Genomic DNA, 15,492 nt, shown 5'->3' with positions numbered 1-15,492 from the left:
ATTCCTAAACATTATGTTTCCAATGAGGGTGGCATCACTCCGCTGACATTTGTCACATAAGTTATGGCAACTTCCCCCATTAAACAGAAGTTTAAAAAAGTTGTTTTGGATGTATTTATTGTTAGCTTATTTACATCTAACCAGTCATTTAGCCAGTCTGTAGCTTTATTTATGTTTGGCAGTTGTCTGGAGGTTTTCACTGTAACAAAGATGCTAGCATCATCTGCTAACATGGTATTTATTTGTGATTCAGTGCTTAGATCTGAGTTGGCTATATACAAAAGGAAAAAGATTGGGCCCAGGGTGGATCCTTGAGGGATCTACTTTTTATTTTTCCTGCATCTGAAAAATATTTTCTTAGTGCTATCAGTTAGTTTCATGTGTTGTCTTTGCTTTGTTTCTTATTTGTTAAGTATGAGCAGAACCATTATAATGAAGTTCCTGTAATGCCATACTTTTTTCCAGCCTTTCCAACAGGATTTTGTAGTCCAAAATGTCAAAAGCTTCACTTAGATCTAAAAAAATTCCAGCAGGATTTAGTTTTTTGTCCATTGCTTCTAGCATGTTTTGTAAAAAATTATAGAGTGCATTAATCATAGATTTATTTTTCTAGAAGCCATGCTGACCATCAGTAAGGAATATGTTCTTGTCCAGGAATTTAATTAACCTTGTTACACGTGATTCTTTCAGTGATTTTAGCAAAACCTGATAATAGAGAGACTGGTCGACAGTTTGTAAATTATAAAATCTGGAAGATCATCAGTTCCCGAGGACATTTTTTGATGGTTTTTGCTATGTGAATGATTCCTTTTGGGGTTGTTTCATAGAGATAGATTGCATAGAGGCAAGAATTTACTTTGTTCTGGTGGATGTGTGGACTACCTCTCTTACTTATGATTATTATATTTTTTTGTTTTGTCTGCATAGTACTGAATTGAAGAGATTTGCAATCTTTTGTTGTCACAGTTCAGGGTGATATTTTCCTTTTTGCTATTTCCTTCCTGTTTTATTACTCTCCAGTGCTTTTATTTTCTGACTCTGACATAAACTTATCATTATACATTCTTTTTGTCTGTTGTATGACTTGTTTGTGTATCTGAATATATTTTGTTTTATAATTGTTAAGGAGAGGGGATATTTAGTGGTACTTTTTTTAAAAAATTCAGCAGTTCTCTTTTTGTGCTGCTTGAGACTTTTATGCCTCTTGTTATCCATCTCTGTACTTTTGGACTTTTGTTCCCAACCCCTGTGTTTTGAGAGGAAACAGTGTTTCAATATAACAATTGAATATCAGAACTTCTCAAATTTCTTGTAGATTCATGCATCTGAGAAACTTTTACCCACCTTTCTCTTGATAACAAGTGAGTGAAAATTTCTATGCTGTGTGTTTTGAACCTTCTTGCAGTCAAAGTTCTTTTATGTTGTGCAGATTATGACATTATCAAAGTTGAGAAAGTTTGTTTTTGTCATAGTTCTTAAATCAATTGCACGAAAAACGTACTCAAATTTTCTTATTAAAGGTGTGTAATATTACTGTTAACTTATTTGTACAAGTGATCTTTTGGCTGTTGGGTTTATACATTACTGAACTGTAACACATTCCACTTATTAACATTTTGTTTTGCTTTAATTTGCTGCTAGGTGATGCTGTGGTTATGGACATTACATTTGTGAATTGACAAAGATGTATTAATATGAAAATAAACAGATAGACCGAAATATGAACAATGTATAGCCAAAGTGTGATGACACAGGCTGTTTTCATTTGCCACTAAACAAACGTACAGTGTTACAGATGTAATAAAACCTCTGCTTCTCATGGAATTACCCTGGTGTGAACATGATTATGGGACAGAAGTCGTATTGTTTGATCAATGCTTATGCTTTCAATAAGTGGTTGTGTTATCAGTGATTTTGGTTGATGCACCTTGCAAATTAATCATTTATTGTTCATTTTCTTTTTTCAGCTCTGCATTTGATACAAAACTTCAAATAAAGGTTGCTATAAAAAAACTAGCACGTCCGTTCCAGTCTGCAATCCATGCGAAAAGAACATATAGAGAATTGAGAATGTTGAAGCACATGAACCATGAAAATGTAAGTAGTAGATACTAATTTCATGAAACAAGAAAAATGGAATACAGAAATGTTAATTTTGCACGAAGAAAGACAGTATTTTCAACTTCAAGTACATCCTGTAGAAATATGTATACAAGACACACTCAAGGAAAGCCCAACTTTTGGTAGAATCAGTTCCATATTCACAGAGAGATTAGGAAGCCCAATATGGTGGATGGTGGGTGAAAGGAAGCAGGGATAATCTGATTGATCACCCCTCTCTCTTTCATACCTTCCCTCTTTTCCTGTCAAGAGAAAAAGACATATAGTTCTAAACAATTCTTGTGCAAGGGGGTTCACAGTTTGACTGTGAGAACACAACTGGCGAACATGAGCCCCTTGCCATCGCAATGATATTACCTATTCTGCAATATAATTCGAGCTTCTGACTGTCCTCTACTTCCTTTTTTCTCCAAGGAGCTTGCATTTGGTGGCTCTGGGGTTTCCAAAAAACAGAGGGGGGGTCTGGGAAGGGGGGTCGCAGGTCAACACTGTCAGCTATCTTCTGCCTTAAGCTCTGAGCTTAATTCAGTAACACTTGAGGGTGTATGTAAACCACAACCTCAAGGTGAGCTGTGTGCCAATGTGGATGATGGCTCTGAGGAGGAACAGTCATTAGTGTGCAACTTTAGGGTATGTCACATTCCAGTTCTCTTTAAGCTTGTCCAGAAATGTGGGGCTTTGCATAGATTTATCACCCTTTCCCCAGCTGTTGCTCCCCCCCTGCGGGTTCGGGGGTAAGACCAGGCCCGCGGTATTCCTGCCTGTCATAAGAGGCGACTAAAAGGAGTCTCAACTGTTTCGGCCTTTAATTTGATGATCCCCATTGGGGTTTGACCTCCATTTTTCCAAATTCAACAGAAGTACGAGCCTTTTGGGGAAGGACACCTTACATGGTGCAACATTAGTCCTCTGTGCCCTAAGACCTTGGCACTCTTTATCGTCTTGGTGTCGTAACTACACCTTCCATCCCTTATTTTGGGCATACACCCCTGATGGATTGTGTAAGTTACATACCTATGGACTTTCCATGGCACCCGAAATCCAGCACAGTAGCCAGCCCGTTGTGGTGGGGTCGTCATGTACCCTCTAGGTTGTAGCCCCCTGACAACACAGGGATCGTACTGCCGATGCCTGAGCTGACACCTCCCCACATAAGCCGAGGAGTAGATGCTCATCTCTCTGGGGCATCAGGACTCCCGGCAATGGCCATCCTGCGAGGTGGCCTTTGCTGTGGCTGGGTGGCACCCGTGAGGAGAGCCCCTGGTCAGAGTGGGTGGCATTGAGGCGGATACCCCGCAATGAAGCAGGTAAAGTCTCAATCTGGTGGTCGCACAACCACCAACGTCTCTAAGTGCGGTAAAGTAGAATTTTATGCTGTGGCCCAAATCGTTCCCTTCCGTAGCCACACCATGGGAGGAACGTAGGGCTACAGACAGACAGGAGCCATATTCGCCACGATACCTTGTATGCAGCAGAACTGATGGGGATTCATTTTTGGGGACTAAGCCTCTGTTCTTTGTGACCATCTTGAAGATAAGTTTGGGGAAGTGGCATCTCTTTCCAAAATGCGGAGTGGGGCCATTTTGATACAAGCGGCTTCAGCTGCACAGTCAAGGGCATTACTCAGCTGTGAGAAGCTTGGTGACATCCCCGTCAATGTCACTCCCCATAAGTCACTAAATTTGGTCCAGGGGATTATCTTTCATAAAGATCTTCTGCTACAGTCTGATGACGAGCTACGGGAGAACCTGTCACGACAAGGTGTACACTACGTTCGTCGTGTCTTTAGGGGACCCAAGGATAAGAGGATCGCAACTGGTGCTTTCATCCTGGCCTTTGAGGGCGACTGCTTGCCCGAGAAGGTCAAGGTCATGATCTACCGGTGCGATGTCAAGCCCTATGTCCCGCCCCCTATGCGATGCTTCTAGTGCTGCAAATTCGGACACACGTCCTCCAGATGCACTGCCAGCCCCACGTGTCGAGATTGTGGACGACCTTCGCATCCCAATGCTTCGTGTGCACCACCTTCCACCTGCGTTAACTGTGGGGAGCATCATTCTCCCTGCTCGCCAGACTGTGCAGTCTATCAACGAGAGCGGAAGATACAAGAAATTAAGACCCTGGACCGTTTAACTTACCAAGAGGCCAGGAAGAAATTAGAACGGCTCAACCCCACACCTATGTTGAGGAGTTATGCTGCTGTAACACTGCCGCCACAAGTTCCTGCAAAGACTCCTTTCACAGTTAGCCCACCGAACAGTCACGTTACGCCTGCCCCACCACAGGTGGGGGCCACTCTCTCTTCCACTGCTCCCAAAACACCCAGTTTGGGAGCAGTGCGCCCCGAACAACCGGGGACGCCAGTCCCCACCTCTCAGCCAGAGAGGTGACAGCCCTCTCCGGCTGCTCAGCCGTGGGCGTAACAACCTCCTCCGGTCTCACTTGTTCGGAAGGGACCCCTTGGGGGAGTCCCTTCCAATGACTTCCCCAGTGTCTCACAAGACACTAGCCAATGGCTGAAGAAGCCACCAGCTGCTGGTCGAAGGGCTTCACGCTCTTAGTCTGTTCCTGGTGATGCGTCAGGAAAGCCCTCCCAGCATGCAAACCCTCCTCCGAAAGACAAGAGAGAGAAGAGGAAGCTCTTGAAGAAGGATAAGGACCCAGTGGTTCCCGCACCACCACTTCCTGTCAGCTCAGCCTCTGAGGATGAGGTTGAGCTCTTTGCTTCCCCTGATGACCTCGATCTCGCCGTCTCCTCGGAAACGATGGCCGTAGTGACGTCCGTCACTCAGTCGATGGCAGCATGTGACCCTGCGAAGTAATTTGCCTTTTCCGTGCCTGCATGCCCCTACAGGACACGCTTTGTACAATCCTCCAGTGGAATTGTGGCGGTTATTTTAGCCATCTACCAGAGTTGCGTCAGCTTCTAAGCGCGACACCGGCTTTGTGCATTGCCCTCCAGGAAACCTGGTTCCCGGCAATGCGGACCCCTGTCCTTCGTGGATACAGGGGTTATTACTGCAACCGTAGCACTTACAATTGTATGTCAGGTGGAGCCTGCGTGTATGTCCTTACCTCTGTATATAGTGTTCCTGTGCCCCTTCAAACATCATTGGAAACTGTGGCTGTCAGAGTAAGGACTACTCAGGACCACTCGCTCCAGGTGGTACAGTCTCCCTGACCGAATTGGCTGCACTTGTCACCCAATTTCCCACGCCTTTTCTTCTCCTGGGGGATTTTAATGCCCACAATCCCCTGTGGGGTGGAACGAAGATTACTGGCCGAGGCAGAGATGTTGAGAATCTCCTCTCCCAACTCGACCTCTGCCTCTTAAACACTGGTGCCACCACACATTTCAGTGTGGCGCATGGCACATTCTTGGCCATAGATCTGTCGTTGTGCAGCCCAGGGCTTGTACCATCGGTCCACTGGAGAGTCCATGACGACTTGTGTGGTAGTGACCATTTTCCCATCTTCTTTTCACTACCCCAGCGTCGCTCCCATGGCCGCTTGCCTAGATGGACTTTTAGCAAGGCCAACTGGGAAACATTCTCCTCTGCTGCCACTGTTGACTCTCTCCCCCAAGGTACCATCGATGTGGCGGTTGCGACACTGACTGCAGCGATTGTTTCCGCTGCGGAACGTACCATTCCTGTTTCGTTAGGGTGTCCCCGGCGAAAGTCAGTGCCTTGGTGGTCTCCGGAGGTCGCTGAAGCCATTAGAGAATGTCAGCGGGCTCTTCACCAACATAAGCGGCACCCGTCTTTGGAGAACCTCATTTATTTCAAACGTCTCCGTGCTGAGGCATGGCGGCTCATCAAGAGGCGGAAACAGGAGTGCTGGGAGAGGTACGTTTCCACCATTGGTTCCCATATTTCACCCTCCCAGGTGTGGATGAAGATTCGGCGCATCTTTGGATTGCAGCACTCTACAGGTGTCCCAGGGCTTACCATCAACGAGGCGCTATCCACCGATGCCGATGCAATCGCTGAGAATTTCGCACAGCACTATGTTCGAGCCTCTGCATCTTGGAATTACTCGCCCGCGTTTCGCGCGCTAAAACACCGGGAGGAATGCAAACGGCTTTTTTTTGCTTCTCGCCACCCTGAGGCGTATAACACCCCGTTAGGTTTGTGGGAACTCCGAAGCGCCCTGGCACAGTGCCTCGATACAGCCTCTGGGCCAGATGGCATCCACAATCAGATGCTCAAACACCTGTCCCCGGACTGTCAGCGGTGTGTTCTTGCCTTCTTCAACCGCCTATGGGGCGATGGTGTCTTTCCGTCGCAGTGGCGAGAGAGTACCATCATTCTGGTGCTGAAGCCTGGTAAGGACCCGCTTAATGTGGATAGCTATCGGCCCATCAGCTTGACATACACTCTGTACAAGCTACTGGAACGTATGGTGAGTCGACGGCTGTGTTGGCTGCTCAAGTCTCGGGGTCTTCTGGCTTCGTGCCAGAGCGGCTTCCGTCAGGGCCGTTCTACCGCCGATACTTTGGTCTTCCTTGAGTCTGCAACCCGCACTGCTTTTTCCAGGCGTCAACACCTCATCTCCATCTTTTTCGACTTCTCCAGAGCATATGACACGACGTGGCGGCACCATATTCTCGTCACGTTGCATGGGTGGGGTCTCCGGGGCTCTCCCCACTTTTTATTCAGAATTTTTTTATCTGTTCGGACATTCCGCGTTTTAATTGCCACATCCCGTAGTTCACTTCATATCCAGGAGAACGGTGTTCCGCAGGGCTCTGTATTGAGTGTGCCCCTTTTCCATGTGGCCATTAATGGCCTTGCAGCAGCAGTACGGTCGTCTGTCTCACCCACGTTATATGCTGACGATTTCTGCATCTTTTTCAGCTCATCCACCATTGGTGTTGCAGAACGTAGGTTGCAGGGAGCCATACGCAAGGCGCAGGCGTGAGCCCTAGCCCATGAGTTTCAATTTTCTCCTGCAAAGACTTGTGTTATGAACTTTTGTCGGCGTTGAACTGCCCATCCCCACCCTGAGCTCTGTCTTCAGGATGTCATGCTCAGGGTTGTTGATACGTACCGTTTTCTGGGATTGCTGTTCGATGCTCGGCTTACGTGGCTTCCACATATTCGTCAGCTCAAGCGTCAGTGCTGGCAGCATCTGAATGCCCTCCGCTGCCTCAGCAACACAACTTGGGGTGCAGATCGTAATACGCTGCTGCAGCTCTACAAAGCCCTCGTGCTGTCCCGACTCGATTATGGGAGTCTGGCGTATGGCTCAGCGTCGTCCTGAGCGTTGCAACTGCTGGACCCCGTTCACCACTGTGGGGTTCGACAGGCGACAGGAGCATTATGCACCAGCCCTGTTCATAGCCTCCTTGCTGAGGCTGGGGTTCCTCCGCTTCGTATTCAGCGTCAACAACTGTTAGCGAACTATGCTGCCCACGTCCGTTGTTCGCCCCGTCACCCTAACTACCGTCTCCTTTTCGCTAATGCGGTAGTCCATATCCCACACCAGCGGCCGCGATAAGGCCATACAATTGGGATCCGTGTTTGGTCGCTCCTTCGTGAACTCGGGTGTTTGCCTCTTCCATCTGCTCACCAGGTCCGCCCACATACACCACCTTGGTGAATTCATCCGCCGCAGCTTCAGCTGGAACTTTCGCGATGGCCAAAGGATTCAGTTCCTCCTGCAGTCTTGCATCTCCAATTCCTTGCTCTCCTAGGTGCATACCATGACTCAGAGGTTATCTATACCGATGGCTTGAAGGTTGATGGCCGTGTGGGGTACGCTTAGGCTCACGCAGACTATGTTGACCAGCGCTCCTTGCCGGAAGGCTGCAGTGTTTACACCGCAGAACTGACAGCCATTTTTCATGCCCTTGAGCGTATTGGTACCTGCACTGGAGAGTCCTTCGTCATTTGCAGTGACTCGCTCAGTAGTCTGCAGGCTCTTGACCAGTGCTAACCACACCATCCCATTGTTGGTGCCATTCAAGGGTCCATTCACGCTCTTGAACAGCGTGGTCGTTCGGTGGTGTTCATATGGATCCCGGGACACGTTGGAATCACGGGAAATGAACTCGCCGATGAGTTAGCCAAAGAGGCTACCCGCAAACAGACACTGGAGATCGGCCTGCAGGCAACTGATCTTCGAAAGGTTTTGCACCGTCGAGTCTTTGGGATGTGGGGAGACGAATGGCGCACTCTGTTTGCACCCAATAAGCTGTGACATGTAAGGGAGACCACAGCTTTGTGGGGTTCCTCCATGCAGGCTTCTCACAGGGATTCTGTTGTTCTGTGTAGGCTCCGCATTGGTCACTCTTGGGTGACGCATGGTCATCTGCTGCGTCGAGAGGACCCCCCTCATTGTTGCTGTGGTGCAACCATGACGGTGGCGCGTCTGTTTTTGGAATGTCCTCTTTTAACCACTCTCAGGCGTGCTTTTAATCTCCAGGTTGATTTATCATCTCTTTTAGGTGACAATGTCTCTATGGCAGATTGGGTTTTACGTTTTATTCTCGCAAGCGGCTTTTATAGGTCCATTTAATTTTCTTACATCACCCTCTTTTTGAGCTGTATCTTTTAATTAGTTTTGTGTTGTAATTCAACTCCATCCTAATCGTTTAGGCTGGAGGTTTTAACGTGTTGCAGAGTGGCTGGCTCATCCTATTATTTTCGTGATCAGCCAGCCACGATCCTCTGCTGTACAGTTTTAATTCTTTCTGCCTTTCTTCTCTATGTTGTTTTTGTTGCTGTGCTCCGTTTTCCATGCTTCTTTATTATTGAACTCGGGGATTTTCTTCCCTTGGAATTTTTATCTTGTGCTCCGAATGACAAATGGATGGTTTCACTGTGCTTTGTGTGTTTATGAAAGAAGGGACCGATGACCTATGCAGTTTGGTTCCTTTAATCCTCAAACCAATCAACCAACCAGCTGTTGCTTGTGGCATAACTATGGATTCTACTAACCTAGCCAGAACTACTGTTCATGGTAAGAGTTTACTATCAGCAGTACAACACCCAGCAACCAAAATGAGATCAAATAGATAGCCTTCAGGACAACAGATTTAACATGTATAAAAATACAGAATGAAAATTTCGCTTCACAGCGGAGTGTGCACTGATATGAAACCACCTGGCAGATTAAAACTGTGTGCCACATAGAGACTCAAACTTGGGACCTTTGCCTTATGCAGGCAAGTGTTTACCACTGGTCCCAAGTTTGAGTCTTGATCTGGCAAACAGTTGTAACTTGCCAGGAAGTTTCATGTATAAAAATAGTTGTAACAGGTCAGCCATAGTGGTAATCAACATTTGCCTTTTTCTCAAAAGAGACAGAGGCACCTATGAATAACAGCCGCTCTTCAATGTGCACAAAGTTTTGGAAACTGTATCGGGGTTGTTGAAAAGAATGAAAAACCTATGTTCTCATTCAAAAAAACGTGGCTGATCAAATACCATAGTTCTTGGATGCTAAACAGCCAGTGGAATGTGCTATACACTCATTGTAACACACTACAGATGGGTCTTCACTAGGGAACAGTTCACTGAACTGAATGGAAGAACTGAGGAATGACTTCTAATTAACGATTGTTCACTATTCCCTTCAGGTCCCTCGTATTCCCACTTCGGTCTTGATCTAGTTCCTGCACTGCCATTCCTTTTTCCCTGTCTTGGTTCTGTTTGTTGTCTCTTGTTTTTTGGGTGGTCACTCATTAGTAGTGTTAGCTGCACACTTCTTATATTCAATTGCAGCTCATTTCATTCGTTACATTCACCTATTCTTGTTCAGTTTAAAACCTTTCTCAGAATCATTACATCTAGTTCTTTTACACTGTTCAGCATCCATGACTGAAAATTTATTATTTTGCTATAATTGTTGATTGAAAGTAAGACAACAATTCACTATTCATTGCATTTTTTTTAATGTGCCAGTGCATGTTTTTGAAAATGAAATGCCACTTTGGAATTTAAAAATAACATTTATTTGTAACTTTATTTTAGTTTGGAATCAAGCAGTGGAAAATCCGGGCTGTAATAACAACAATATGAAAATGATAAACTATTACTCACCACATGGAGGATATGTTTGATCACAGACAGGCACAGTGAAAAATAATGCCATAAACATTCAGTTGTCAGAATAAGTCCTATATCAGATGTAGAAAACTACACACATTCACACAAGTGCAACTCGCACACACACGGCCACTGTCACTCCTCGGCACTAAGGGCTGATTGCGTCTAAGAGGGCCAGCAATATTTGCTGGGGTGGATAGTAGGTGTTCGTGAGAGGTATGGGACAGTGAGGAGGGGGGATGGCAGGGTAAGGTGGGGAAAGACATTAGTGCTACTTGTGGGAGTGTGCAGGGATGAGGTGGAGACAGGATAGGTCTGCTTGGAAGGGGTGCAGGAGGAGAGGGGGAGGAGGTAAGCAGAGAAGGGGAAGTACTATGCAGGTGCACTGGCAGGAAAGGTGTATGTAGCACTAAAATGGAAGCAGGGAGGAGGAGAGGCAAGTGGAGTATGAAATTAAGTGAATGTATCAAAACAGTTCCCTATGCCACCTTCACTTTTCAGCTTCTGAGGCAGAGCTGGTAATCCTTAGAAGGGATTAAAGGGCAGTCTGACTACCTCAGGTCCATTCTAACCTGCTCCAACTTTTTTCTGTTTCCGGTTTCTGTCTTCAGGTGAACGCATGAATGATATTTAATGAGAGGACTTTACAGACTGTTATATTTTGATTTGCTTTGCTTTTAGGATTTGAAAGTTTGTTCCCAAGATTGATTTCCTCAAGCAGCACTAAGCAATTGTCAAAACTCTCAATAAATTGGCTTTGAAAATTGGGAGATATCGGACTCTGTTAACAGTAAAACTATTCTGTCATCTGTATAGGTACCAATAGCCAATTCTGTAGCGTAGCAGTTTTGTAAATGTGAAGTTACTTTTTCAGATCTCACTAACTGTAATCTATTTACTTGCATTTCCATATATATTAACATATGGACATGTTAATTACCAAATACTGAATTGCATTTTTAATAAAATAATGTCATTTACTTTTAATTACTAGTCATATAAAAATAAATTAAAATTTATACAGAAATGTTATTGTGCAATTAGATAAAAGGGAAAGATGAATGAATACTAATGAATGGGTGCCATGAGAGACTAGCCTCCAGTGATCTAGTTCCCAAAGATGAATGAATTTGGCCACCTCAATAGCACACCTCACGTAATTCCAATAAAGGAGTCATATAATGTAAGGATATTTTGGTCAGCACCACAAAAGAACTACAGAAGGTGGAGGAAGATAGAGTAGTGGATATCAGAAATATAAAGAAAAGAATGAACAGCATACTCACTTCCAGTGGGCAGAAGCTACCAGACTGTTATTGCTCGATGTAGATAGTTCAGTGTTATTACATTTGTGGCTGCACACAAGCCCACCAAGAGTAATGTAAAGAGTGCCCATATTTGACAGTGTCCAGCCTTCATGGACAGAAAGAGAATCTACTAAATAATCAGCAGATGCCATAGAGAGACACAAAGCAGCATAGCCCATTGCATGTATGAAGTCATTGATAACAGTGGCCAAACATATCACTCCAAAATTGCCAGCACAGAAACTTTTATATCATTACTAATATCTGCTTGTGTACCTACAAATGAAACTGTGGAGCTGCACCACTTAATAAATCAATAAACATAGTCAAATAAGAAAGAACAGCAGGTGAAAGAACCCAAAGGTGCCACAACCAATTGTGCTCTCTGCTGAGTTCGTAGCCATTACTCGACCTTTAAAACACATCAATACCGAGCAAATGAGAAAATCATCCAGTGTTGTGATGCAATGAGTTGCCCCACAGGTTACTGATCAATAAATCACACAGGCATAAAACTCAGTACTTGCAGACAGAGATGCCATCCTGATCACGTTTATTCACTTACCAGGGCATGTGGGCAGTTCGGGAAATGAAATTGTCATCGAATTCTAGGAGTGTAAAACAGTAATCAAAAGACCTTGCAATGTGTTACACTGATATGAGAGTACAACTGTGGTATTTCACCATGAAGGCATAATAAGGAGAGTGGCAAGCCACAACAATCACTTAGAAATTAAGAATATTTAACATAACAATGATCAATTGCAAAACTTGTAAATGGACCTTTAGGAAAGAACCTGCCACAACACACAGACTTCACTTTGCCACATCAGACATGTCCAAACTTTATCCCACAGTGAGCAGATCCACCCCAGTGCTAATGTGGTACTGCCTCTACAGTTGCCATGTACTCAGAGTGCACACTCTTGTCCAACCTGAAGAGGAAGTTGAATCTTAACAACTCCTTACTCCCCATACACCTGACAGTGAAATTACTGTCAGGTGAGCTGTCTCTGTCATGAAAGGAAGTGACTCCTTCCACAAAAATTTAATTATCTCCTGAGTTCCGTAATGGTTTGATTGGGTAAGGAAGAATCAGTTTGGAATGGACCTCCAGCTAGGTTCTCCATCTACCTCCGGTATCTCTAAACTCATAACAATGTTGTTGGTCTAATATGTGTACTGTTAAGGTGGAGTACCAACTTTACTCCAGATGAAAAATTGTGAATGACCTGAGTACATCTTAACACCAATCTTTAATCTGATCCAGGTATGCATGAATGGTGTGCCTTTACTTCAAAAATGACTTGTAGAACCTCCAAGTAAACCCTCTTGCATCCTGAGTCTCCAAGACTATCATCAACATAGAACTCAGGTTCTCTGGTTAGCCCATGTTTTACATGATATGTTGCAGTAACTTATCTTGCAACAAGACCTCAATCTCAGTGGAAAGGTGCCACCTTTCCATCACCTTGCCACAACTTGTGTACCAGCATCCTATAGTTGAAGGGACTAATGGCTGAGCAGTCCAGTTTCCTAATGTGACAGTAATAACAGACATTTAATTAGTCCATTCTTAGGTGTCTCGTTGATCAGTGAAAGCTTTAGCTACTGAAGAAAATCCTTAACTATCAAATGAAAAATGCGTGAAACTAATAGATTACAAATCATTTTCTCATTTTCATTTTCTCTACAATCTTCAACTATGAATGCCATTTGTCAGAAAGCTTCTAGTGTCTTACACTTATCAGCTAGAAATCTAAGTCAGGTGATAATTTTGCGATAATTGGCCATTGCAAACTCAAAAACATTCTCTCTTTGGAATACTGCAGGTGGTGTCTCTTGCCACTATTTGATGTAATTTCAGGTCTTATTCTGTAGTAACTTTGATTTTTTTCATCAGTGATCCTTCCTGCCCTACTGTTATTATTAGTTCACTGTGTGTACTTTTGTTAAAACCTTCAATAACAATGAAAATTAAACTTTGTCAGTATCAGTATTCTCTATAGGGCAAAGATCAACGTAACAGCAGTAAGTTAGTTGTTAAAGATTAATCTGAAAGTATTCTTCCTATTGTTATAAGTCTATTGTCTTACTCTAATGAAATGAAGTGTTTGCAAAATTATTTTAACATATTTTATGATGATCCATATTATGAATTGTCAACCATTACTCATATTCCCGAACACCCTACTGGCAGCAGTAGCACCTTCTGCCACCACTACCCTGCTATCCCTTGCCCTCCACACCCCACATCTTTTCCTTACCTCCACTACTCAGCTCAACTTGATTGCTGCTCATGTTAAACTCAGTCACAGTTGGCCTTAGTGTCCAGAGTCAATGGCTGTGTGTGTGTGTGTGTGTGTGTGTGTGTGTGTGTGTGTGTGTGTGTGTGTGTGTTCGTTTGAAAGACGAAATATTTCTATTGTTCTTTTTTATTGTGCCTGTCAGTGACTCAATGCCTCCTCTATGTGGTGAGTCGCAATCTCTCCTTTCCAGATTGTTATTACAGGAAACATGGTTAAGAGGTGTTCAGACATGTTCATGGGAGAGTGACAGTGAAAGTATAGTATAGTGTGTACCACATAATATCTTAACATGAATGTCAGTACTCACATGAAAGTCTGTACATGGTGTTGAAATTCCCTCTCTTAGTAGAGCATTATTACTTGACTGACTTCCCATCATCATTCAAGGTTTCCCAATTTCTGTCACCTTTTGAAGGCTTTGTCTGAAAGCAACCACTCATTATTACTCACACCCAAGGTTTTTTGATTCTGCAATATTAAAGTAATGTACCCATACTTTCAGCAAACCACTATGTTAGCTTGCATCTGTTGGTATGATGCAAATCTACAGTCATTGGCAGGAACTCTTGAAAACTCGTTAGTGAAAGAATTATGTGATATCCTGTGGATTCTCAACCCACTGGTATTTGTCGCATCTGCCAATATCAATTCATTGGATGCACCATGGGCATTGCCATGTCAGACCCAATCCAAGTTGACCAGTGCTGAAAATGAGCAAGCAAGAATGCTGCCATGCTACACAGTGCAAAATAAAGTAACATGGAGGAGATATGAGGATTCAGTAGTTGTTCCAGCCAGTGCCTCATCCTATAGCCAGGATGAAATGGTGAATAGTGTGATTACTCCCATAGCAAATACTGATCCTTCAAGTGCATTTCAGAAGCGCATGTGCAGTCATGGGTATGGGATCATGGAAGTTTTTGATGGGGGGGGGGGGGGGGGGAGAACAAGAACTGAGGGAAAATACACCCTGTGATTATTATAAAATTACTTTAAGACTCAGTCACCTTTCATAAATGATATTGTTTACATGTATAACACTGACAAGACTGTAATTCCATTGAAATGAAATCATCTGCAAGTGTTAATGTGTTAGTGAATGCAAGTATATGCCAGGAAAAATATTTTGATGATGCCTATGTTCTTAGGCATGTGGTTCCCCAGCCAAGGAGACCTCCAAAATGTTGACAGAAATAAGCCTGCTTACAGAATTAAATCAACAGCCAGCTGCTTTGTTGTTAGCATAAAGCAATGTGCCAAGAAGCCAATGAAAGATAAGCAAACCCATATTTTGATCTTCATATATATTATTGACTGTTGATGCACAAGAATTACAAAAATCATTTTCTTAAAAAGTGACTTAAAACCTGAATCGACACATTTTACCACCTTAAGGCTGTGCTGTAATTATTGCTACTTTTGACGTATGAGCTAGCGAGTACATCCTAATTGAGCATTTGGAATGTGGTAAGACTCCCCCTCTTCTCCTCCCATGATAACCTACAGCTATGTGCTAACAGAAATGGCATGCATTTCATCGCAGACAGACTGGGCATAGAGTATCGTAGAGGAAGAATGGCTCAGAATGTGAATGTAGTTCACAGTACCAGAATAGTAGGAGATATAGAGTGGCAGATTCTTACCCATACAGTGAGAAAGTTAAAAGTGGTCCACATTATTTCCCAGCTTCAAATGTCACAA

At 43.9% G+C, this 15,492-nt stretch overlaps 1 protein-coding gene across 2 annotated transcripts in view; it reads left to right on the top strand.

The window, feature by feature from the left end:
• The window catches only part of LOC126365804 (mitogen-activated protein kinase p38b), a 110,795-nt gene that overhangs the window by 23,474 nt on the left and 71,829 nt on the right, over positions 1–15,492 (top strand). For both annotated transcript variants that reach the window (XM_050008386.1, XM_050008385.1), the window contains exon 2: positions 1,968–2,097. In XM_050008386.1, coding sequence (XP_049864343.1) covers positions 1,968–2,097 — 130 coding nt within the window. The remainder of the gene's footprint in view (positions 1–1,967; positions 2,098–15,492) is intronic.

The sequence above is a fragment of the Schistocerca gregaria genome, chromosome 4 (assembly GCF_023897955.1).
Source record: "Schistocerca gregaria isolate iqSchGreg1 chromosome 4, iqSchGreg1.2, whole genome shotgun sequence".
Taxonomy (NCBI): Eukaryota; Metazoa; Arthropoda; class Insecta; order Orthoptera; family Acrididae; genus Schistocerca; species Schistocerca gregaria.
The sequence above is the reverse complement of the archived record's forward strand: the minus strand, read 5'-3'. Positions and strand labels throughout refer to the sequence as shown.